General features: G+C 35.0%; 1 protein-coding gene across 1 annotated transcript in view; it reads left to right on the plus strand.

Moving 5' to 3' along the window:
* The first annotated feature begins 2,507 nt into the window (after positions 1 to 2,507).
* The window catches only part of LOC145601439 (transportin MOS14-like), a 33,286-nt gene continuing 11,321 nt past the window's right edge, over positions 2,508 to 24,472 (plus strand). Inside the window, exons 1-16 of the mRNA XM_081657460.1 lie at positions 2,508 to 2,932; positions 7,056 to 7,154; positions 7,343 to 7,567; positions 7,648 to 7,767; positions 8,005 to 8,088; positions 8,227 to 8,286; positions 11,096 to 11,224; positions 11,362 to 11,423; positions 13,362 to 13,418; positions 13,537 to 13,660; positions 14,222 to 14,356; positions 15,529 to 15,609; positions 18,128 to 18,241; positions 18,359 to 18,438; positions 20,703 to 20,838; positions 21,893 to 22,042. Of these exons, the coding sequence (XP_081513586.1) occupies positions 2,711 to 2,932; positions 7,056 to 7,154; positions 7,343 to 7,567; positions 7,648 to 7,767; positions 8,005 to 8,088; positions 8,227 to 8,286; positions 11,096 to 11,224; positions 11,362 to 11,423; positions 13,362 to 13,418; positions 13,537 to 13,660; positions 14,222 to 14,356; positions 15,529 to 15,609; positions 18,128 to 18,241; positions 18,359 to 18,438; positions 20,703 to 20,838; positions 21,893 to 22,042 (1,878 nt within the window). The 5' untranslated portion in view covers positions 2,508 to 2,710. The remainder of the gene's footprint in view (positions 2,933 to 7,055; positions 7,155 to 7,342; positions 7,568 to 7,647; positions 7,768 to 8,004; positions 8,089 to 8,226; positions 8,287 to 11,095; positions 11,225 to 11,361; positions 11,424 to 13,361; positions 13,419 to 13,536; positions 13,661 to 14,221; positions 14,357 to 15,528; positions 15,610 to 18,127; positions 18,242 to 18,358; positions 18,439 to 20,702; positions 20,839 to 21,892; positions 22,043 to 24,472) is intronic.

A 24,472-nucleotide genomic window follows, 5' to 3' on the forward strand; every position in this document is an offset into this window, starting at 1 on the left:
TGTATCCCCACCCCACACGCACGGCTTCAACCCACCGACACCGTAACCCACACCCTCCCCAACCTAGACCACTGTAGCCCACTATCCTCCCTAGCCATGAAATCGGTTAGTAATGGCCCAAATCGGCCGGTTTTGGGGCTGAGTTGTAACACCCCCGATTTACTAGCTAATAATATACAATAAATAAAGGAAAACTAATCAACCTTAAATAAAACTGCGAAAGCATACACCTAAATCGGAGGTATTACCGCAACACTCGACAACCTGTCAAGTGTTAAGGCTTACAAAATCCCAATAATTACAATCCAACAAATCTAGGTGAGCTATTTATACAATTTTACAAACTCTATATAAAAACACTAATCGATCACTTGAGCTCCTTTAGCTACGATCACTTGATCAACCTGCTTAAACAATCTTGACTGCTCACCATAAAGGACAAATTCCAAAATAGATCGTCGCAGGGCTACCATAGGAAAAATACATGGCCGCAAACACAAATAGCACAACAAAACAATACGCACACGTCAGCAAAAAGCTAAGTAATCACCACCAATCAAAATACAAAGAGTAATAGAATAATTAATATTATCAACTCAATTAAACAATGTAGTTCGAAACTACATTACACATATACACCTCAAGAGTAAAATAACTCCCTACTCTAAAATAACCTTGATGAAACTCAACCTCGAATATTAATACGAACTTTTACTCAATTAACTCCTCTAACCAATAAGTGTGCCATGCTCGTTGTTCTATGCCTAGCCTTGGCCATGGGCAATTCGAATAGCAAACCAACAAGTATAAAACTTGAATACTCTCAATAATCAGAAAACACCTTGAACCAGACCACATACGGGCCAATTCCCACTGTAGGGGACAATAGAAAGATAAATAATAAAGATTGTACCTCATTCTTAACTCATGATTATCATCCTCTTACCAACATGCCAAGGACTAAGGTATATAACGTCGAGCTTCAAACCAAGAACAAACAATAATTCTCAACCTTTTGATCTCATACATCGATCAAATAATCTTCCACATGATAATAAATAATATCTTAATATTAGCACAGGTTCCCAATTCATGTATGACGACATATTTGGTTCATAAATTATTTTCAACTCTAATAGGGCTAATATTAGTACCCAAAATTAATTAATTCTCAACCCAAAATAATAATATTAGCAACCCTAAACCTATATCAATATTCCCTAGAGCAATAACATAAAAAAAAAAAAACTCTAGCATAGTTGTACAATTAATTATATACGACAAAAATAATACGATATTCAAATAATCCAATCAAATCATATAATACTACGCACTTATACATATGTAAATCTTGATCATACAAATAACAAAATTATAAATTTTACACATGACAATACAAAATACAAACAACACAACAATAATTAATAATTAAACAATTTCGGCAACAAAAGATGCGTGTGATTACCTTTCAACAAAATACTATCAACTACGATATTCAAACCAAGAAATAGATAAAGCAACGTCGCAAATCGCAGCCTTCATTATACAGACATGTCGTGGGATTTATTTACAAATCAATAAATAAGATAATGGAGAATGATAAAAGTCATGAAACAACAACTTTTCACAAGAATCAACTTTTTTGGGTTTGGCTAATGAATTCCACGCCCAAAAGGAATCGACAAACCATTTTTTTCTTTGATAAAATATCGTTTGAGGGTTAATAATATTAATAGGGTTTACAATAGTTTATATATGCTTAAAATTATAGAGTCTTATTTAAACAAAATAGAGTTTTTAAACTTTCCGAACTCTAAAATAAAAATATGAGATTAGTAAAGTTATTTAGTAAACTCATAAAATATATTATGTTTATAGAATATATTATATAAACTCATAAAATATTCGGTTATTACATGAGTGGCCTTAACCGGCCGATTTCGGCCATTAGTGGTCGGAATCGTGGTCGTTTTTGTGAAAAGGGGGCTGCTATCTGGTGCTGCCACGACGATTTTGGCTGCGGGAAAGGGAGGGTTTGGGTTCCGGTGGGCTGGGTTAAGCTGGGAGAGGTTCCGATGGTGGCGATGGGGCACTCATTGGCGGATCTATGAAGGGGCCTGGGTGGCACCAGCCCCCCCAAATTTTTTATTTTTTTATTTAAGTAAATATATAAATTTATAGTTTAAATACGATTTTTATGCAATAAATAACATCAAATTAGCTTTGTCATAGTGGTAATGCATTGAGTTTGGACTAAAAGTTTAAGTTCAATCCCTTATACAAGCATTTTATTTAGTGCCCCTCCACGCATTCAGCTGAACTGAATTTATCGTTTGAATATTTGATGGATATGTTTTATTAAATTTTATTTGTTAAATTTATTAATTTTTTTTTTTGAAAAAACTGAATTTACCGTGCATGACACGGGTTCTAAGCTAAGTCTATATTTGCTTCTTACACCAACTTTTTATTATTTTACTTTTTTCTCACTTGAGTGAGCATAGCATTAGTGAGGCAGTGACCACCAATAAGGCAGCTCCTCTCCATAAACTCAATAACCCAATAGAATTGCTAGCACCCTTTAACCGTCAGATCACACCTAAGAATTACAGGCGTCGTCTTCTCCGCCTATGATTATAATCTCTTTCATTTTCAATTTCAATTTTTTGAATTGAATTGTAAAAACAAACACCCCCTAAATTTATTATTAATGGATGAACTTCAAATCCAGGTTGCTCAAGCTGTTAATGTATTGAACCACGATTCTCAATCTTGTAATAGAGTTGCTGCTAATCAATGGCTGATTCAATTTCAACAATCCGATGCTGCTTGGGAGGTTGCCACTTCTCTTCTCACTTCTTCTTCTCACCTCCCGCCTTATTTCTCCCATTTCGAAGTCGAATTCTTTGCTGCCCAGATTCTTAAACGCAAGGTTTGTTTCTTTGTTTTTTTTCATTGATTTTTTTGCTTTATATTTGGTTTTTTGATTTGGGTTGCATGTGTATTTTGAGATATGAAATGGGTGTCTTTTGATTGCTTTTTTGTCAAATGGGTTTTGTGGAATTTGATTGCTTTTTTGTCAAATGGGTTTTGTGGAATTTGATTGTTTTAGTTACTTTATCAATGTTTTTTTTTTTTTTTTTTTTTTTTTTTGATAATGAAGAATTTTTCATAGAATTTTTGTGGGTGGAAGTAGGTGTAGTTACATTGTGGTTTATTAGCTCAGAATTGAATTATAGTCAAGTTATTGGAAGAGTTAGGACATGCAGCTTGGTGATTTCGAATTCTTTTGTTATGATTATGGTGTTCTCGAAAGGAATAGTTAGCTCCCACTTTAGACAGAAGGCAGAAAGAAGTGAATTTTTTGAGTTCGATTGGTGAATTGCTTTGGGTGCTTTCCTCGTCGACTGAAATTAGACATGTGTCTGCTCTATCTTTACTTGCATTGTATTAAGGCCATATAGAAGAATGACTGTTCTTTTTTGTTCTAATTGGACTATTTGTGTGTTAATTGTGCTGTTCCTGTCACAAAAAATTAAAGCTAAATTGGCAGGTGCAAAGAACTTTGGCTTGTACTTTGTTTGTAGAGGGTTTAATGTTTTATCATAAGTTATAGTTTGCAAAAACATCGTGGCATAAAAGATTGCTTTCTTCCCGGTATTTGTGCTTTGTACTAATAGTTGTGAGACGAGGAATACTTATATTGTACAATTGTTTGCTGGAAATGTATTCAGAAAGCATGGTTCTTATTGGTTCTGTTCACCAATGCTTAACATGCGCCATCACTTCTGTACTCACTCTGCTCTTTTTTGTGCTACTCCTTTGTATTTTGCGTTGTCTTCAACACGTTCGACCAACTATATTTTTAATTACTTACAAATGTAAGTTATGATAATTAGATGTTTGGATACCAAGCATTGTAACGAATCTAACAAGATGCCAATTGATGATTTTCGGTTTGTATGTAAGTAGCAATTGAAGGTCAAATCTTTTTAGTTTGACCCAATGAATAGTAAGTGAGTAGAAACAAAAAAGAAAGAGGTGATTACTTTTATTTGTAGTTTGTGGCTGTAATAAAATTATATTAACATGAAGTTTAAAACTACATACATCTATGCTTTGCTTCTTTTTGGACATACTTTGAAGGTGTTAAGCAAAGTGTGAAACGCAACCAATGCTCTTTGACAGATCTTCTCTAAAGGACTCCCTGCCCATTATGATTTTATACTCCTTTTCTCCCGGATTACTTACAACACTTTCCTTATAATGCCGTCCCAAATACTTGTATGCTAACATAAGCGCTACTCAATCGTTCAGTGTGATTTATAAAGGGGTGATAATGATCTATTTCCTCTATTCCAAATTACTACCTTCGTTTCTTATTATGTGCAACAAATGGGTATAATTTGTGATACGTAAAATATTCCTTTGTCGCACATAATAAGAAACGGAGATAGTAGTTGTCATGTATACCTTTTTAGTTGACACTTTTCCTTTTGGGTATGTTTTGGTATGGGGTATGGGAGACTACCTTCCTTCCTTTGCCCTATGGCTGCACCCTTTTACCAACACCTTCGGCCACCACCTCCACCACTTTTTCAATCCTTAACACTACCAACATCAATCACCACTGCTAGGGGTGAAAGTTCGGTTAGCGGTTTGAATTATAGCCAAAATTGAATCCAATCCGAATTAATTTGGTTTGAAAATTTCAATCCGAATCCAAACCGAATAAAGATTCGATCCAATCCAATCCAAACCGAACTAATTCGGTTTTTCAAATTAGAATCCAATCCAAACCGAAATTTGTTCCCTCTTTTGCAACATTCAAATCCGAAACCCGAACTTCACCGAGAAAATTCATACAATCATTCAACCTCTTCTTGTTAACTACATTTTTTTGTAAGAGAGTAAGATATTGAGAAAGGAGAATTTTTTTTTTTTTTTAGTTTACATATGAAAAGTGAAAGGGGTTGGATACTTTTACAAAAGAAAATGAGCTTAAAGTAATGGGTCATCGAAATTCGGTTTATAATTCGGTTTTTGGTTTTATTAAACCCCAAACCGAATCCAATCCAATCCGTAATCCATATTTTTTCATTTCTCCAAACCGATCCAATCCGAATTAAAAATAAATCCAAACCAAATTACTAATTCGTTTTCGGTTTTCGGTTTGGTTCGGTTTTAATCGAACTACTTTCACCCCTAACCACTGCACCTTTCTCACCTTTTCCCGACCTTTCTCTTTATTGCTCCTTTGCCTCTTACTCCTTAGCTGGCAATGCAAAGATCTCTCACCAGAGTCACCAAACAAAGATGACCAAAATTGAGGCTATGGTGGTCGAATTTGGTTGGAGGTTTGAGATCTAGAATTTTCATAGCCAAATTTGACCTCCATATGCTTGTGTTTGTAAGAAAAAATGCTCATGTTTCTCTCTCTCTCTTGGTTTTTTATTTTTTTATTTTTATTTTCTTAAACTAGATGGGTATAATGGTGATTAGTGGAGGTGGTGGCCGTGAACGTGGTGACGAGAGGAAGATGTGTTGGTTTTGGGGTGGGTGGAAGTTAACATCCTTTTATGGATTTCGATATTTATTAGATCTTGTTTTCATTTATTTATATATTTATTTAATAATTTTAATTCTAGGTACTTATCTTTGGAGGGTGGTTGTGTAAGGGGTGGTGGTGTAAATTTTGCGGTGGCTGGCACTCATTGATGATGGGCTTAATTTGTGAAGGATATTAATGTGGGTAGTGGGGTGGTTTTTGTTTTTGTTTTTCTTTGCCATCGCTCCTTAAATATTGTTCCAAAGTAAAGTGTCATCTAATTTGGAATGGAGGAAGTAAAATACTTTAATTTGAGATTTTTACAAGGACCAAACCCCTTTGAGATTTTTGATTGGAGATTAGTGTAGGTGTGATGTTGGCGCCTTGTGGCTGAAATTGAGACCTTGGAGTATATTGATAGAGTGTACCCTACCCATGGATTTAGCGAAGTACCCATGGATTTAACGGAGGTTAAAAAGGTTGAAGTTGTTGAGCTGTTTGGGAATACGAGGTTCAATATTTCAGGATAATATACAAAGCAATTATAATATACATAAGCCCATGGCCTTGTAATATCATTCTACTTCTTTCTAGTAAGGACCCTAAGTATCCACTTAGCTCAAAATAAACAACTAGAAAGAAATTACGTAATGTTCACAACTTCAAAGTATCTTCCGTGAAGTGTCACGCTACACTAGAAAGCAATGCCCACTAGAGTGCAACTATTAGTGTTATGAGGCTCAATCACTTTGACCTTTTTCAACTTCTAAAATCCCTATATCCTTTGCTCTCCACTTTCCAGACACACTAATCTCTTGTCTCGAATTGGAGATGCTAACGGGGCTACCATTCTACTAATACATTTTATGGCTAATGTTGCATATTTCTAAAACCAATGTAGCCGGTTCTATCTTATCTTATCTGCTACATCTTCTACTCCAACCTACCTTTTTGATTTCTATACTTAAAGGTGCTCCCTCACCCATCTCAAATTCTCATCATACATTTCTATTATATCTGCATTCTTTCTTAAGTGCCCACATCCATGTAGAATACTTTTCTGTAACTCTAATGGTATTCCATGGTTGCTCATTCATCTGAGCCATCAACTTATATGAATAATTCTTGGTGACTTTTTCAATCCTTCTACAACATCTACCGAGGTACTTAAACAGAGCTAACTCCCTTACCATCTTATGTCGCTAAATCCTTGTGACGCTTCCTTTCGGTATCTACTATCTAATTGCTTTGGCTCAATTGATCCATTTTAAATTAACCTTGACTTTTGTCTCATCCATAAAGCAACATATACCATAATATCTTAAGCGGATAGACCATGTTAGTTTGATTTGAATCCACATATATAGAATCTAGAACCTTAAAGTTAGTTTTGCTAAAATTGATTAGACAGCAAAAACTTGAAGGCCGGAATTTGTGGTGGATCCGAAAGTTCCGAAAGTTTCTGCTGTTTGATTACACTAATTTGAATAATAATTTTCTTTGGCAGATACACAATGAGGGTTACTACTTACAATCGGGAGCAAAGGATGCGTTGTTGAATGCTCTTTTGGTGGCTGCTAGAAGATTTAGTGCAGGACCTCCACAGGTTTTTCATCTCTCTAGTTTCAATTTGTTTGTCTGTCTTGGTTCCAAGGAAAATATTAGGTTTTATCGAGTAATTTTTGAAAGTTTCATGTAAATTTGTCTTGGATATCTCTTATATTTGCTGTATATATGTTTTATTTGTCTTTTCTTGGCAATATTATTCACTGTCAGCCCTATTCTTCTTGGCAGCTTTTAACTCAGATATGTCTGGCACTCTCTGCACTTGTGCTCCGTGCAGCAGAGTATAGGAAACCAATTGAAAAACTTTTCTACAATCTTCAAAATTTTCAAACACAGGAAAACGGCAACGTTGCTGTTTTGGAAATGCTCACTGTTTTGCCGGAAGAAGTAGTTGAGGATCAAAGTACTGATAGTAGCATAAATTTTGCACAGAGGTCTCAGTATACCAGAGAGGTGTTTCCTCAGGCTGAACTGGCATAGCATCTGCTTTTGTGTACTTTTTGTCTTGCCTCTTATGAATCGATGAAATGCAGCTTTTATCACATACTTCAATGGTCCTTGAGTTCCTGAGGCAGCAATCAGAGATAAGGTTCGAAGATACCAGCCAGATGCATGAAAGGAATAGGAAGATATTGCGGTGCTTACTCAGCTGGGTAAGATTCAATGTTGTAAAATATTCCACGAATGAAACTTAGGTGACCGGACCAAGCTGCTCTATCCATTTTCTATTATATGTAGTTAATCTGACCATTGCTATTAAGCTGGGATTTCATGGCCATTTTCGGATGAGTTATGACTGGTTATTATTACATTGGATAGGATATAACTTCCATGTAGCTTTGCTTATTCATTGCATTTAGTCAAATCAAGCTTTGTGTTTTCACTTTCAGGTCCGAGTTGGATGCTTCTCTGAAATTCCTTCTGGCTCATTGTCTTCTCATCCTCTTCTGAATTTTGTGTTCAATTCTTTACAGGTTTGTTAGTCAGGTCCTTAACTGTTCTATGTTTGGTACTATTAGATTATGTGCTTATTTATTTCACCTGTCCCTTAAAAAAAGAGGTAGAGGAAAAAAAGACTTAATACATAATGTCATTTTTCTTCATTTTCTTAGGTTTCATCTTCCTTTGATCTGGCTGTTGAAGTTCTTGTTGAGCTTGTGAGTCACCATGAGGTATTGCACTTGTAATTATGCTTTTTTTTTTTTATTTATTTATTTTTTATTATTTGTTTATTTTTTTTAAACAATTTTTTTTTTGGTATTACACTGCTGAAAATTGTGTCGACTGTCGAAATTTACTTGATTTTTTATATTCGAATTGGATAGAACTTATTGGTTTAAAGACTTTTCTTGTTGAAAATTCTTATAAAAGTAACAAGATAATTTTGGTTGAAAATCCCGTAGTACATACACTATTGTGTCAGGTTGACTTATAGAGGCTTGGTTTCGTATGTTGAAACTCTTGTTGCAAATTTTTAAGCTTTGATCTTAAGTCATTGTAAGCTACTAAGCGGTGGATATAACTTTTGATTATGAATCTGTATCCAGAAGAATTTCATTTAATGAGAAATTTTGATGTCCAAGAAAAGAAATTTTTTTGAGATAACATGATGGTATTGCATAATATACAGGATAATCCAAGCCTGAAGTTTGTACATAGAGGTAACTACTGTGTTTTTTAATGTGCTTACTGTATGCTCGCATTGCAGTTTCTTATACGAGGGCAACTCTTTGCTTTATTTTAGGTACTCTTATGATAAATTAGTTATCCATATTAAATTTAATATATTAAAACCTCTATTATGAGAAACTGGGGAACTTAATTATGTTCTAAATTTAATAGGGAATTATGGTTCATATATGATTTGTTTTCTTTTTCCAGCAGTGGAAATCGGGTTACCAGATATTTTGAACCCATCATTGGGGTTAGAATTTCTTTGAAAAAAGTACCATAGACATCTTTCGAGTTAATATATTTCAAATAAGGTTACCCTATGATTGCCCATGAATTTCCCCCCCCCCCCCAGAAAATAGGACATGCTTTTTCTTGTAAAATTTCTTCTGAATTTTCTGTGTTCTCTTACATTTGGGAAAAAACTTAGAATAGACTAGAACTAACATTGACAGGCATATATGATGTTTTTGGCTCATCCTTCTCTGATGGCTCTTGCTGCTTCTTTTGATGAACTCTGTGAGAGACTAGTACCCAGTTTTTGTAATAAACTCCCTTCCTGCCTGAATTTCTTTCCTACCAGCTTTAAAAAACTTTTTTCATGTCAAGAGAAATGGGGGCTCATATCCAACTGTTCATGCATGTGGGCTGCTGCGACTCTCTCTAGTTTTGACAATGCTACTCTGGTTCATTTCATGTCAGTTTCATCTTGTTCTTCTGTCACATAGGATTTAAAATAGAGCTTCAGTGTTAGTAAAATACCCCTGATTTATTTTTGATTAAGACTGCTAAGTATGGAGTACCTAGACTTGTAGAAAGTCACCATTCGAAGATCCTAAGTATGTTACTTGGACTCTTCATTTCACCTCTCCGACGTGGGTATGACACTTGGATACTTCATTTAGACCAATATCATGGTATTTGTTTACAATATAACCGAGTTGGATACTTGCAAAGGTACTAGTGTCAGGCATGGGTATTCAAATTCGAGTAATCCTAACGTAGTGCTGTTCTAACAATCAAAACATTTTTGTATTTTTTAAACGGACAAAATATTTCAGGCTGAAGGGTTCAAAATGGAAGTGAAATCCATACTCTCTCACTCTCTCTCTCTCTCTCTCTCTCTCTCTCTCTCTCTCTCTCTCTCTTAATCATAGAAAACTTTTTTCAAAAAAAAAAAATCAAAATCCTAGACCTGATCCGACCTAATTCTCTCAAAGCCTCGCCTTTTTTGATTCTCTGGTGTCGGTGGCCATGAACCTTGTTGCGGTCAACTTGCCAAGGAACTAGTCACCAACCTCCTCTTTTTGGCTGTCATCTCTATTTTCAAGTGTACTTCCAGATTATGTACTCAAACTTGCTGAAATTTTATCTTATCCTGTCATTTTTTTGTAGTTCTCGCTTACAAGATTCAACCTTCCTCTCTTGGGTGAATTTTACCCTCTGGTTCTATTCTATATTCTGTACTTATATCTATGTGGTCCACAACAATGCTACACGCTGTAGCGAATAGGTTGGTTGTTAGAGTGTAAGACTATTAGTAGCTTTTCTAATATTGGACTAGATATGTAAAGTGGACCATAAGGATTGTTTCTTTCACCTATTGGGCTATGGCGCTGTGTGCCAGCAATATTAGTTATTAACATAATATAACTGTCTGTGTTCATGTATGGGCCTATCAGCCGATAAATTTTATTTTCTTGATAGTCAACGTGTGACTAAGTGACTTGTATAATTTGCAATAAGCCAATACTGTTTAAAGCCTGCTTTAAGAAAATAAGCATCAGGAATTATTAAAGTACTTCCTATATTCTATATGTGTTTCCTGTTTTTTGTGGTATGTTGGTCTTCTAACCCTTTTTCTGTTCCCTTGCTACCTGGGCTGCAGCCTTAAGAGCACAGTATAGATATGGAATTTGAGCAATTTTGCAGAGTATGTTTGACAGATTAATATGCTTATGAGTTGTGACTGAAAAAATAATAATAGAATTCAGATTCATATGCTGTACTGCTGTGAAATCTGGTTTTGATTGATCAACTTTATGGCTTGTTTTTCTTAATGCCATTGATTGTCTAATAAGCGTTTTTGGCTGTCTTACATGCTTTTATCTTGGTTCTCTCACTTTTCTGAGCTTGCTTTTTTTGCCTCTTTTTTGTTTTAAGGTCCTTTAGTTCTCCAGAATCGTATCTGTTTCTTTAATCAAGTTGATAGAGGCTTTTGTACTGCAGCTACTAACTATACTCATCAATCCTTTTATGTCCAGTAATTCTTGGTTATCTTAATTAATTTATTCTTACTTGGCTTTGTAGGATCTACCTCAGGTTTTATTGTGTAGAGTTCAGTTTTTGAAGGATGCTCTACTTCGTCCAGCTCTAAGCAACGGAGATGAAAAAATTATTAGTGGAATTGCATGCTTGATGTCAGAAATTGGTCAGGCTGTAAGTTGACAATATCTTAGTTAAAAGTCTAGACTTGTCTAATTCTAATTTTTTTTGTCTTTTTTTTCTTTAATGTTATATTATACAAAATAACCACTGATACAATTTTTTTTTCTCCTAACCTTGTTTTCTGTTAGGCACCGTCTTTGATTGTAGATGCAAGTTCAGAGTCTCTGATCTTAGCAGATGCACTGTTAAGGTCTGGTTTCATTTATTAACTTGTTTCTCTTAGAATCAAAGGAGGTGATTTGCATCTTGCAATTTACCTTTTGTAGTAGCATAATTGTTCCATTAATGACATCACTTGCTTTCTTCTTAAAGTTCACTCTTATCTTATCTTTCCTATCTGTTTTTGAATGATGTTCTTGTAAATCCTCAATTAGCAAAATTGACTAACTATGCCTTCAAATGAAAAAGAAGTTTTCGCTTTTATGGTTAAGGTATTGCAAGATAAGGTTTTTAACAATTATACTTTGTTTGTGTGTCATTCGTTGTCCTTTCCATTTTTGTATGTTTCAATTAATTATCCTAAGTATTAATTATTATAATCGTTTAATGCACTGCTTGACTAATAACTATTCCTGATAGATTTTGTCCATTAAATCCTTTTTTTTGAAGTCAACTAGGATAAATTTGAAGTTTGAGATGGTGAATGCATAAATGCTAACAATACTGAAAATTGGAAGGATTCAGCAAATTAGGAACAGGGTTTTAATTTAGGTGCAGTTGCTTTGCAAATTTAATGCTGAGCTTCTTTCTAGAGAAACATTGGGGGCATTTTCTTTGCCCTTTCATGATCGTAGTAAGCTCAAAAACCTTTATAATGCAATTGCGATGTGGACATGTGGTGATGCAATCGAGATTTAATTCCCTAATTGGAATGAACTAGAGCATGAAATGTCATTTTACTTAAAGTAGGTTCTGTACCACCAATGTCAATGCACAAAAGGCCTCTTAAGCTTCTTTCTTTTTTTCCTTTTTTTTTTCCCCTTCTTAGCATGCATTCATTGTATATTTGTATGGAACAAGCTGTAGCTCAAAGGATAATTGCTTAACAATAAGAGACGATAAGATGCTTGTTATGTAAAAATACATGAAGGGAGCTTACTTTTTTTCTATTTCATGTATATAGTGTCCGTTGGAATAGAATACCTCATTCTCATGCAAATCCATTTGCTTTATATCCTTCCTAATTCCTTTCAACCAAGTCATCTTCGGTTTCCCTTTACCTCTTTTGAGGTCTCCATGATCCCACTCTTAGGTCTCCGTCTCACATGCGCGAACCAACGCGAACGATTTTCCCTTAGTTTGTTTGTAGCAACACCCACTTACTTGCCAATAACTTCATTTTTGATTCTATCTCTTAGAGTGTTCCCGCACATCCATCTTAACATGCTCATTTTTGTAACCTTCATCTTTTTAATGTGCTCCTTCTTAGAAGCCCAACATTCTGTACAATAAAGCAACACTGGTTTTATGGCAATCCTATAGAATTTCCCCTTTAACTGTAAAGGAATGTTTTGGTCACATAACACTCTCGTGGCCGCTCTCCATTTAAGCCACTTCGACTTAATCATGTGGGCCACATCTTGATCAATGTCACTATTCTTTTGGATGATCGACCTAAGATATTTAAAACACTCACTCATGGTCAAATCCTTTCCGTCCAACCTCACTACATCATCGCTTGTCCCCCTCTGTGTACCAAAGCGGCATACCAAATATTCAGTCTTGCTTAAACCCACTAGATTCCAAACTTTGCCTCCATGGTTCCAGTTCGGCATTAACCCCATCTTTAGTTTCATCCACCAAAACAATATCATTCACAAATAACATCCACGTACCTTTGCGGGATACCTTTTTTCAACATTACCCACCAAAGTACCTCTCTTGGCACCTTGTCATAGGCATTCTCTAAATCAATAAAAACCATATGGAGGTGTGACTGATTGATTGATGTAGCCGACCCCACTTATGGGATTAGGCTTTGATTGATTAATTGATTGAATGTCTGTAGCTGTAGCTGCCATTAGTTTGTGGATGTGACTCTGTGAATACTGTGTAAAAAACCCTTTTGCTCAATAACGTAGAAGTTTATGTTTCTACATAGAATTACTAACATCATTATATATTGCAGTTGTGTGGCTTTTCCTAGTGAAGATTGGGACATTGCAGATTCAACATTGCAGTTCTGGTATAGCTTCTCTCTCTCTCTCTATCTCTCTCTCTCTCTCTCTCTGGAGGGGGAGGGGTGGGTGGGTCAGTTTTGTTTGTGTCTTAAAAACTAGTCATTTTTCTTCGATACATTTCAGGGGTAGCCTTGCCAGTTATATACTTGCTATCAATGCGGATGAGAGAAAAAGAAGGGAACATATAGAGAAAATGTTTCTCCCTGTGTTCTCAGCCTTACTTGATGCACTGCTGCTGCGTAATCAGGTTTTTTTTTTTTTTTCTCTTACTTTTACATGTTCTCAGCCTTACTTGATGCACTGCTGCTGCATAATCAGGTTTATTTTTTTTCTTACTTTTACATGTTCTCAGCTTATTTTCATCATTTCATGTATCCCTATTTAGTCTGGATGACATAAAAGAAGGGAACTTTGGGAAATGTTTTTTCTCAGGTTTATTTGATACTCTTTTGCTGGGCTTACTACAAGTTTAGTTACTTTCTGGCCTTATGAACCTCATGTTCAGCATGCTAATCACTTCTGTTATGCTATATAGAGGCTAGTGACCTGTGTTGCAGTTCACTTTTAGCTTTTTACAGGTTGGATTGATCATAATAATTTGCATGTACCTTATTAAATATGCTTGGTTTTCTAGTCTATTCAATAAATATATTGACACTTGTTTCTACTGCCTTTGGTTGGATGATCTTAATGGTAGTGCTTGGCATAGTATATTTTTGCACACTTAGGTCTTGAACACCCCTTCTAGTATATGCTGATTTGGAATTGTCCAATGACTCCAATCAAAAGTGTCTTTTGTTATCCACAGGTTGATGAATCTACTTATGATGGAGATGGTGGAAGCAGCGAGTTGCCTGATGGTCTTGCAAATTTCAGAATGAACTTGGCAGAACTTCTGATAGAAATTTGTCACTTTTTAGGACCTGCTACTTACATACAAAAGGTACTCGAAATCATCTTGGCTCTTCATTTGCGCCTTTACTGTTATGCAACTATGTATAAACATTGCGTGCTTTTCTCTCATTCGTAAGATGCAATTGTTAAAAGGAAGTCTGTTCTCTAGTTAGCTGATAGTTAAGGAAGTGTATCCTATTGACGAATAAATAAGGTCTATTTTGCCTGTATATTCACAGGGAAATTGTAGCCCTACCTTAGATTATAGATGTCATATGCCTTGTAAATTATACAAGGTGCAAGTGCTTCAAGGCACAAGGCTCTAGCCAAAGCTGATGAGCAAGGATGCACGTCAAAAATTTCAGGCTCGTTTCTATAAAATTGGTCTTATGTGTTCTATCAGAATGTGCTTTTGATGTGTGCAGATATGGTTTGGGTGCTTCAGCTGTAAGTCATGACTGCATCTTTGTAATTAGGAAAATGGATGGAGGCACTATACTTTTATATGGTTTGTTTGTGGTACAGGTAGCTCTTTTTGATAAAACTTCTTTTTGATGCCCAATACGACTGTCTTGCTTGTTCAAAGGAGTATACGTTGTCCTCTTAGCAGTCATTTGATTAACATAAGAACTAGAAACTCCCATGAAAATCTAATTTATGGGAATTAAATCCACAATCAAATTCATAGGAATTTTCTAAGGTAGTGTTTGGTAATCTTAATTTCATCTGAATTCATTAATTTAAATTCTGGGAATTAAAATTTGGAATTTCAATTTCATATGTTATGTTTGGGAAATACTTCGATTTGGGATTCCAAAATTTCAAATTACACCCACTGTTTGAAGAGTCCATGAAATTGAACTATGGAATCGACTATTTTCAAATGCAAATAGGAAAAATATCCCAGCTATTGCATCATTCCCAAATTGTGAAACATAGAATAAAAATATTTATACTGATATTACGCTATTGCATTTAATATTTTGAGCAGAAGGTTTAGATACATTTGGTTTAATTTAATTACTGACTAAGTGAAACCATCATTGATGGCTTTGACGCCATAGTGCCATACTCATTCACTCTTACCAATTTCATGCCTGGTACAGTTTAAACTTTTTTTTTTTTTGAAGGGTGGTACAGGTTACACTTATTTGTATAATATACATATCTTTTATTTTTTTATTTTATTTTATTTTATTTTTGTTTCCAATGCCATTATAGGTTTTCCTCGGTGGTTGGATGTCAGGAAACATGCCCATACCATGGAGGGAGATAGAAGCCAAAATGTTTGCACTTAATGCGGTGAGCAAATATTATATTGACAATGCTTGCATGTGTTTCATTTATGTTCTTTGTGGTTCTTACCTCCTTATATTGCTTTAATGGGTGTTACAGAAACCAGAATATTTATCAAGAACCATAAAGGAAAGTTGAAGCAAAACAAATCAAAGGATTCTAGAAATAGAATTAGTAACAAATTTAACTTAATTCTGGTAACTAGAATTTTATTCAAGAACCTTACTGGAAAGTTGAAATAAAACAGACCAAATATTCAGCCAATAAATTAATGTAAAAAATTTCAATTGCATATAATAAAAAATTATAATTTACTAGTCTTGCAGAACAACAAAGGAAAAATTCATTATTTATCATACATTAGCTTAATATGAAGCCTCCAAAAAAAAAAAAAAAAAAGCAATTGAGAGGGACATTGTGCCCTATTTCGGATCAAACTAGCATCCAACGCTTAATTGTGAGGAGATAGGTAGCATGCTGATATCCAGTGCTTAATTGAGAGAAGACAGATACCATGCCGATATCCAGCACTTAATTGAGATGAGTCGACAAATATTTATATGAGAATAATTCTAAACCATATATTATCAAATCTGAGGGTTACAATGAATTCATGTCATTAATTCTCACCTCTCTCGTGCTGCATGATTTAGTCAATCATCATTCTTTTTATCAAATTTCTACCTTTCATCTCCCATCTATTTGTTATTTTGGACTAGTATTATTTACCACCATTAATGGTTGCTCTTGACTTGTGTTATTTACCACCATCAATGGTTACATGCGTCATTTATAAGTTCTGCTTCTTTTCACATCTGTTTCATCAATGAATATTAGCAGCAAGTATCATAACCCACTCGTAATCATTTTTACATAATTATTTGAAGAGAGACTTTGATAAATTGATTGGAAAAGAACATGTGTGAGAAAGGACATGTGTGAGAACTTGGAAGGAAATTTATGTGCGGAGGAGAGAATTTTTAATGCTAGTGTTAAAGATTGCTTTTGCTATTGGTTATGGAAATTGGCGATTGCTGCTCATTTTACTTTTTAGGTTGTTCTTAAAGATTGCCCATATTGAATTTGATGTTATGATCATTAGGGATCTTGTTCTCACCAATCCTGTCTCTTATCAACTTTATTCCATCATTATCCAACCCCAATGGAGCAAATTAAAGGGGAGAAAGGGAGTATGTACTAATATGTATTTACACTCACAAAGTCATTTTGGCATTTTCCATTCAAGAAAAAATTGTTAAGCAGTGTCCTAAGGGCTATTTTTAGCCCATAGAAGTCAGCTTGAAGATAGGAAGGCAAAAAAGTCCCAAAAAGTTCTTTGTTTTGGAGATATTTCTACTTTCTTTATCAAGTCGCATGATGTAGAAAGCCAAAAAGTCTGAAATAGCTCTTTATTTTGCTGATTATTTCAAAATAATAATTTGGTATATGTTTGCTCACTAAACTTGCATCCACCCTAAAGTACCATTTTCACTAATGAAAAGCAAAAACACACTACATTCAATGTCAAAGTAGGCTTGGAAAACTTGGTTTGCATTCTGTATGACAAAAGTACAGGTTTCTGTGTAGGACTGGGATCCCAATCTCACATAACCAACACAGTTGCTTATTATATTAAGCCTGAGGTGAATTTAGGTTGGCTTTGCCCTTTCTTTCTTTTTCCTCTCTTTAAAGTGTGAAGGTAGAAAGGATGTATTAATTGCTTTACTACCCAGCAAATACTCTCCTTGCCCCTCTGTTTCTCTTCATGTATGTTGTGTACTATCTTCATCTTCCATCACCACTTTCCCTATATAACCACTGTTTCGCTCATCTTGTTCGAGGAATACACAGCTAATATAGAGGTTTAACCTTAATAATAAAAGGGATTCCAGACTGTTCTAAGGTGGATGCCCATTTGTCTATAGGATCAAACCCAGGAATCATGTTGTTCCCAGATCACTATGTCTTAAACTTATTCCCCCTTTTTGGATTTTGAAATCTCATGAAGTTTTGATGGGTGGCGGTGGAGCATTTTGTTAAAATAAAAGTTGGAATTTTTATTTGGAGAATTTTCTATTGTGACAGATGAATCTATGAAGTATTTTAGTTTTGAAAAGTAAATATATACTTCGCATTAAATAGGCACCAAGGGGGTCTCGTCTATATATTATACTGTCCATTAATTCAGGTTTCCTTGCCTAAATTTCCCTTCTTAACGCATTAGTTATGCCAGATGAATAGATTAATGTATTGGAATGATAAGCTTGAGTCTTATTGAACCATAATAATTTATCCAAAACGTGATGGCCAATGGAAGCATACATTGTTTAATTAATCTCATTAATGTGTTGAAAATTGCTTAAATATATAATTGAAAAATATTTTCTAGGTTGAGCCTCTGGTTTCTCATGCTCATGAGCTGGCTCCATTTCATTATCAGGCATCATTAATGTGTTGAAAATTGCTTAAATATGTACCTGACTTTTTCCAAAGTGACAAAAATTATTATTTTTTCTTCTTCTAGGTTGCTGAAGTGGTCATACAGGAGAGTGTTAAGTTTGATTTCTCCGTTATTATGCACTTGTTGACTATTCTATCCAACGGGACTTCTAATGAACCGAAAGGATTCATGTGTATTGTGCGTACAAATATCCTCTATTTCTCTTTGATTTTAATTTTCAAGGGATACGATGTGTCATGAGGCTGTCTGCTTTTATAATTATAAATTTTCTTAACTCGTGATCTTCTGTTATAGGTGTACAGATCACTTGCTGATGTTATTGGATCCTATTCAAAGTGGATATCCACTCTTCAAACAAATGCTAGACCCCTGCTGTGAGCTCTTTTCAATTACTCTACTGCAGTGTGTTTGATGTTTATTGCTGTGGAGATCTATGTTATACATATATAAATAATATAATGCCGGTACCGGTGGCATTAAAAATTTCCTTTCTGTATAATAGCCCCGTTCATTATCACTAAAGAAACAAATATTAAAAGGAAAAATTTAACAAGAGCGCACCAACCTTTGCTCCGTTTTCCCAAAATGCACCAACCTCTAAATCTGCCCAAAATAAACCTAAGTTTGTATTTTTCCTCTCTAAGTAAAACTAAATGAGAACCGGTCATTTTTTTTTTTTTAAACCTAAGTTACATTTTTTTAAATCAACAAAATAAAATAAAAAAATTTAAAAAAAAACTCAGACCACCCACTGCCAGCCCTCCTCCCCCCACCCCACCTCCCTCCCCCTGCCGGCGGCCGGCGCCTTACTCAACCCCCGACGCCGGCGACCTCACCCCCTCCCTTTCCCCACCGACTATTGCCACCAATCTTCCAACATGAACAACAAATCACCACTTTCATCGTCCATTAATTTGCCCAAACTTCCTTCTACCGTCAAATCAATCAATCCAATAATAATTATTATTATCATTAATTCAGCAATTCAATTCAAATTTCTCAATGATCGATTGAATTGATTGTTCAACAATGGCGTTCCCGGTTGCAGGATAGGGGGGGAGGGGGTGGTGTCAGGGGAGCGGGAAAGGGGAGGGCTGGGCTGCTGTGGGTTGGGGAAAGGGAGAAGGGGTGAGGTTGTCGGCGCCGGGAGAATGGGTTGGGCGCCGGCAGGGGAAGGGGAGGGGGTGGCTGGCAGTGATGGGAAAGGGAGTGTGGTATGCATTGCAGACAAACTAAGGGAAAATCGTTTGGTTTGGGCATGTAAGACGTAGACCCGAGGGTGCACTGGTACGTAGAGTGGAAGAGTAGGACCATGGAGGGGTTAAACGAGGGAGAAGGAGACAAAAAATGACTTGGTTGGAAGGAGTTAGTAAGGATATGAAGTATATGGATGTGCATGAGGGTGAGGCATTGAATCAAAAGGGATGAAGGAGGAGGATCTTGGTTGATGATTACATGGAATAATCAAATTTGGTTTAGTCGGCCCCACTTATGGGATTAAGGCTTTGATGGATTGATTGAATTATCAGAATTTAAAAATAAAATAATTGACCAATGAGGACATGACACGTGGATTGCAACCTGGTATAACAGGTCGAGTGATTTGGTTGGGTTGTTACGGGAGAAAAATTATAAAATTAGGTTTATTTTGGGCAGATTTAAAGGTTGGTGTATTTTGGGAGAACAAAGCAAAGGTTGTTGCGTTCTTGTTAATTTTTCCTTATAAAAATTCCTAGAAAATCACTTCCAAAGATATAAGGCCATGAAAATAAGGAAAATCATATTTAACCACTTATGATAAGAGCCATAATTACCTAAAAATACAATGGAAGTAGGGAACAGAAATAAATATGACTTTGCATTGCTATAACTAGTTAACTACTGGAAAAATTTAATTAAAAAAATAGGATAAACACTACATAGTACGTACCTTCCCAAAAAGTATATATGAATTATATGAATAGAGGGAAATGATACTAAAAATTAGTTCCCTCGCTCCAATTCATGTCACCTAGCTTGCGTGTTCCATAATTTTAATGTTTAATCTCTTAACCCCTTTTAGTAGATCTCCTTTCTCTCAATTTTTTTTCCTCGGGCCTACTAACACAAAACCACTATTGCCATTTCCCACAATTCCAACAGTCACACCAAACTATAACAAACCATGAATATCCTTTCAGTAAGCCTCTCCAAAGCATGGCTGCATCCATATTCTTATACCATCTCAAAAAGCTTCTAGGTAAAACTTCCTTCGACATTCACTTTAATTTCATGCAAATAATGGGCTCTATGTATTGTAAAACAAAATATTAAGAGAACCAACAAATTATATCATTGTAATCAAATATGATATAAATTATACAAATTAAATATGCTCTTTAATTACACACACAGTTTGTGCTTCTAAGCTTGTGTCACCAATTAGAATTGTGAATCCTAGTACATTGGAGAGGCATACTTTTAATTTTTTTTATTATTATTATTTTTTTTAATTTTATTTTATAAAAGTAAATGCAAAAACTTTTCTAGTTTATGATGTTGATAAGATATATAGTTGTGTGATTCTGTTTGAAGAAGCATACATAACTATGAATGAATGATGTTTTTGTTCTTTTTGGCACTTGTGCTTGTTGTTCAGATTGTTTCTTGCAGCTGGGATTTCACAGCCTCTCTCTGCTAGTGCATGTGCATCTGCCTTGCGTAAAATATGTGAAGATGCATCTGCAATAATGTTTGAGCCTTCCAATTTGGAGATATTAATCTGGATTGGAGAGGTGAGTAATCATGCTTTTCAAGGTTGCTTGTATTGCTTACTAAATTTTATTTTATATTATTTTATTTTTTTGTGTGTGTGCAGATGAAATGGTGTTGCAATTTTTATTATGATTATATATTTATTATCATGTAATGTGATTAAATAATTATTAGATAAAGTTGTCAAACAACTACATACGAAGTATTAATTTTTGGAAAAATACTTTGTTCTCTATTAAATCACTAGAATTTGACTTTTGCTATTCATATACTAACTCCATTCCAATATATGTGACACTTTTTTTTTTGGCACACAAATTAGGGAGTTGTGAGATACATTGACAAAAGACCACAATACCCATACCTACCTACCCCACTCCTTGGCCCTTCATCTACTAAAAACCAGTCAGCCACCTCAACCTCACCCCACCTTCATGTACTCCATTGCCACGGTAGACACCACTACCCCCCACCTTCGTTGCTACCTTCTTAACTCACCACAAGACCTTTCTCATCTCTGGAAACTTACTACTACAAAACCAAAGAGATCATCCAGATTCTTCATCGCCACCTTCTACATCTCCACCATTTAAACTTTGTTGTATAAAATTATCAGCCCCACAAGATGGTGAATCCCCCTTTCATCTGAAAAAGTCTAGATTAGCTTCAATGTATTATCATTATCTTTTATTCTAAAAAATTTCAATTGGTTACATTACAGCAATTCAGATCCATTTAATAGTAAGATATGAATCAATAATTAGAGTCATATTCATAGAAATATCCTGATGTTGTAGGAATCAGGTGGTAATAAAGCGAAAAATTAGTTTGGTAGTTTTCTTGAGCAGAGTCTGCTGCTAGAAAATGGCAATTTATCTTGCATTCTTGCTGGTTGCAAAGTGATGGACATTTTGCTGGAAACCTTGCTTATATAATTATGTTACTTTCTTTTTTTGAGGAGCATTGTATCTTTTTTGAGTCGCCTAATCCACCGTATATGTACAAAATTGCTGTTTTTATTGCTGTTACATTGTGTCAGTTTTTTCACAATTTTCCAAAATGCGATTGCATCAGGGTCTGGAAAAGCATCATTTACCACTAGAAGATGAGGAAGAAGTTGTTGGTGCTATTGCTCTTGTTGTTGGCTTTCTTCCTAGTAATGAGCTGAAGAACAACGTGTTGACTAGGTTACTTTCTTCTTGCTATGATGTCATTGGGAAACTTGTAAGCTTCATATTCCTCATCTATATATAATGAGTTGCAAAGTAGCTTATTAGGAGTTGAGTCTTGCATTGTTTTTGTATGATATTCTACCTCTTTATACAATGTCAATATAAGTCATAAAATTCCCCTCAATAACCTTATGATAAAAAAAACCTTAATATGGAACAAGCTTAATGCATTTTCCTAAAGACATTATTTTACAAAAAACAACCCCGTACTACAAATGATTACTCTTTATTATTGGCCTGAAAAATTAGTAGGGTTCTTGGACTATTACTCTTGCAGTTTATATAGGCCATAAGTTAATACCGTGGATTAAAAAAATTGAGCTAATAAGCATATATGTATTCCCTTTGAACTTCTTAGTTAAGATAGGTAAAAAATGATATTCCCTTAGTGTATTTTTTTTATTTTTATTTTTTAAAAAGTTTTTATAAGGATGTTAGATGAGAGAAATAATAATGAAGGTAAAAGTGGGGACCATGGGGGGAGAAAAATAATTTAATACTTCTTATGTGTTTTTTATTCGTAACACATCTCCTTTCATGGTTATCAATGCATATTTTAATCACTTATATCTTAATTATTGATATGTAAAGATTATATAATTAGATATTATAAAGTATGAATCGAGACGAATCTAAAAAAATCCCTCATGATTATATTCTTTCTTAACTATAAATCATTAAAGCTAGTTAAAATGGAGTATATGAATAATGTAAAAGTCAAAGTGTTGCAAATAAAAAAAAGGGAGGAAGCTATGTTACTCGGACACGGCAAATATCTTCGAGGGTGTCGACACATACATAGACACGGTCCGATCTCTCACTTTATGGAGTCCTATGGACACTTCCATTCAAAGTAAAAAGAGGAGAAGGATGTTATAAAATGTTTCTGGTTTGAAGACCATAATTGATGTTGAAAAAATAGAGAGAAGACTGCCATTTATTTGAGAAAACTCATTTTTCGAACAAATCAATTAATCAATCAATCAAAACCTTAATCCCATAGATGGGGCCGGCTACATGAACCAAAAGTGATTATTCCGTGTAGTCATCGACAAAAATCTTCCTCTTCCATCGCTTACGATCCAATGCCTCTTCCTCATGCAAATCCATATACTTCATTTCCTTCCTAACTCCTTTCGCCAAGTCATTTTCGGTCTCCCTCACCCTTGTTTCCCTCCACCATGGTCTCACTCTTCCACTTTTCGTATTGGTGCACCGTTGAGTCTCCGTCTTACATGTCCAAACCAACACATACGATTTTCACTTAGTTTGTCTGCAATGCCTGCCACCCCTGCTTTCTTGCGAATAACCTCATTTCGGATTCTATCTCTTATAGTGCTCCCGCACATCCACCTTAACATGCACATTTCCGTAACCTCTATCTTTTTAATGCACTCCTTAGAATCCCAACATTTGGTCTTATAGGTAGTCCTGTAGAATTTTCCCTTCAATTGTAAGAGAATGCTTTGACCACATAACACTTCCGTGGCCACTCTCCACTTAAGCCACCCCGACTTAATCATGTGGGCCACATCTTGATCAATGTCACCATTATTCTGGATGATCGACCCATGATATTTAAAACATTCACTTATGATCAAGTCCTTTCCATCCAAACTCACCACATTATTGCTTGTCACGTGGTGGAGGTTCAAAGCAAAAAAAAAAAGTCATGTGGGTTTGGTTTATATGCTTTATGGTAAAGGTTCTTAATGGGGTAGGTGGGGATTGGTACATGATGGGAGGTTTTATTATTCGTTTTTTTTCTTTTTTTTTTTTTTTTTGTGAAGAAGTGGGTCAAGTTAATAGATTGGGCTAGTGGGCTTTTCTATTTGGAAGAAAGAAGGATATGATTTGTTTTTTTTTTCTTTTCAAATGGAAGTATTATAAAATTATAGTCAATTTTAAATTTTTTTGGATATCAAAGAAAAATTAAATGCTTTTATAATATATAATTTATTTATAAAAGATTATAGTGATGTAATGACGTTTCCTCGCATTCGTGTCCAAATATTAGAATAAATCCTCGTGTCCTAAAATTTTAGAATTTGCTGGATCAAATGCTTGGACATGTGTGTGAGTGTGTCCAACACCCTTTCCCTAGTCCATGTAACGTACGGAGGAAGTATGTAGTAGTGGGGACCGAAGGAGGAAATTTAAGGGCACTTCCTCTGTTTTTTTAATTGCATCATTTTTCATTTAACGAAGTTGCTTATTAATTGCACCATATCTATAATGGGTATACTTTCATACACTTTTAGACGTTTAGTTAGTGTTCACACACCAAAAACCTATTTTACCCTTACTCACATTTGATATTTACTCTTGTTACGTCACTTTTACTCTCTTCTTATATTTTTTTATTTTTGTAGTCACATAGGCATTTGTGTTATTTTGTTCCTTTCATCAATTTTGTGCCCAA

Source organism: Chenopodium album, chromosome 21 (genome assembly GCF_948465745.1).
Source record: "Chenopodium album chromosome 21, dcCheAlbu1.1, whole genome shotgun sequence".
Taxonomy (NCBI): Eukaryota; Viridiplantae; Streptophyta; class Magnoliopsida; order Caryophyllales; family Amaranthaceae; genus Chenopodium; species Chenopodium album.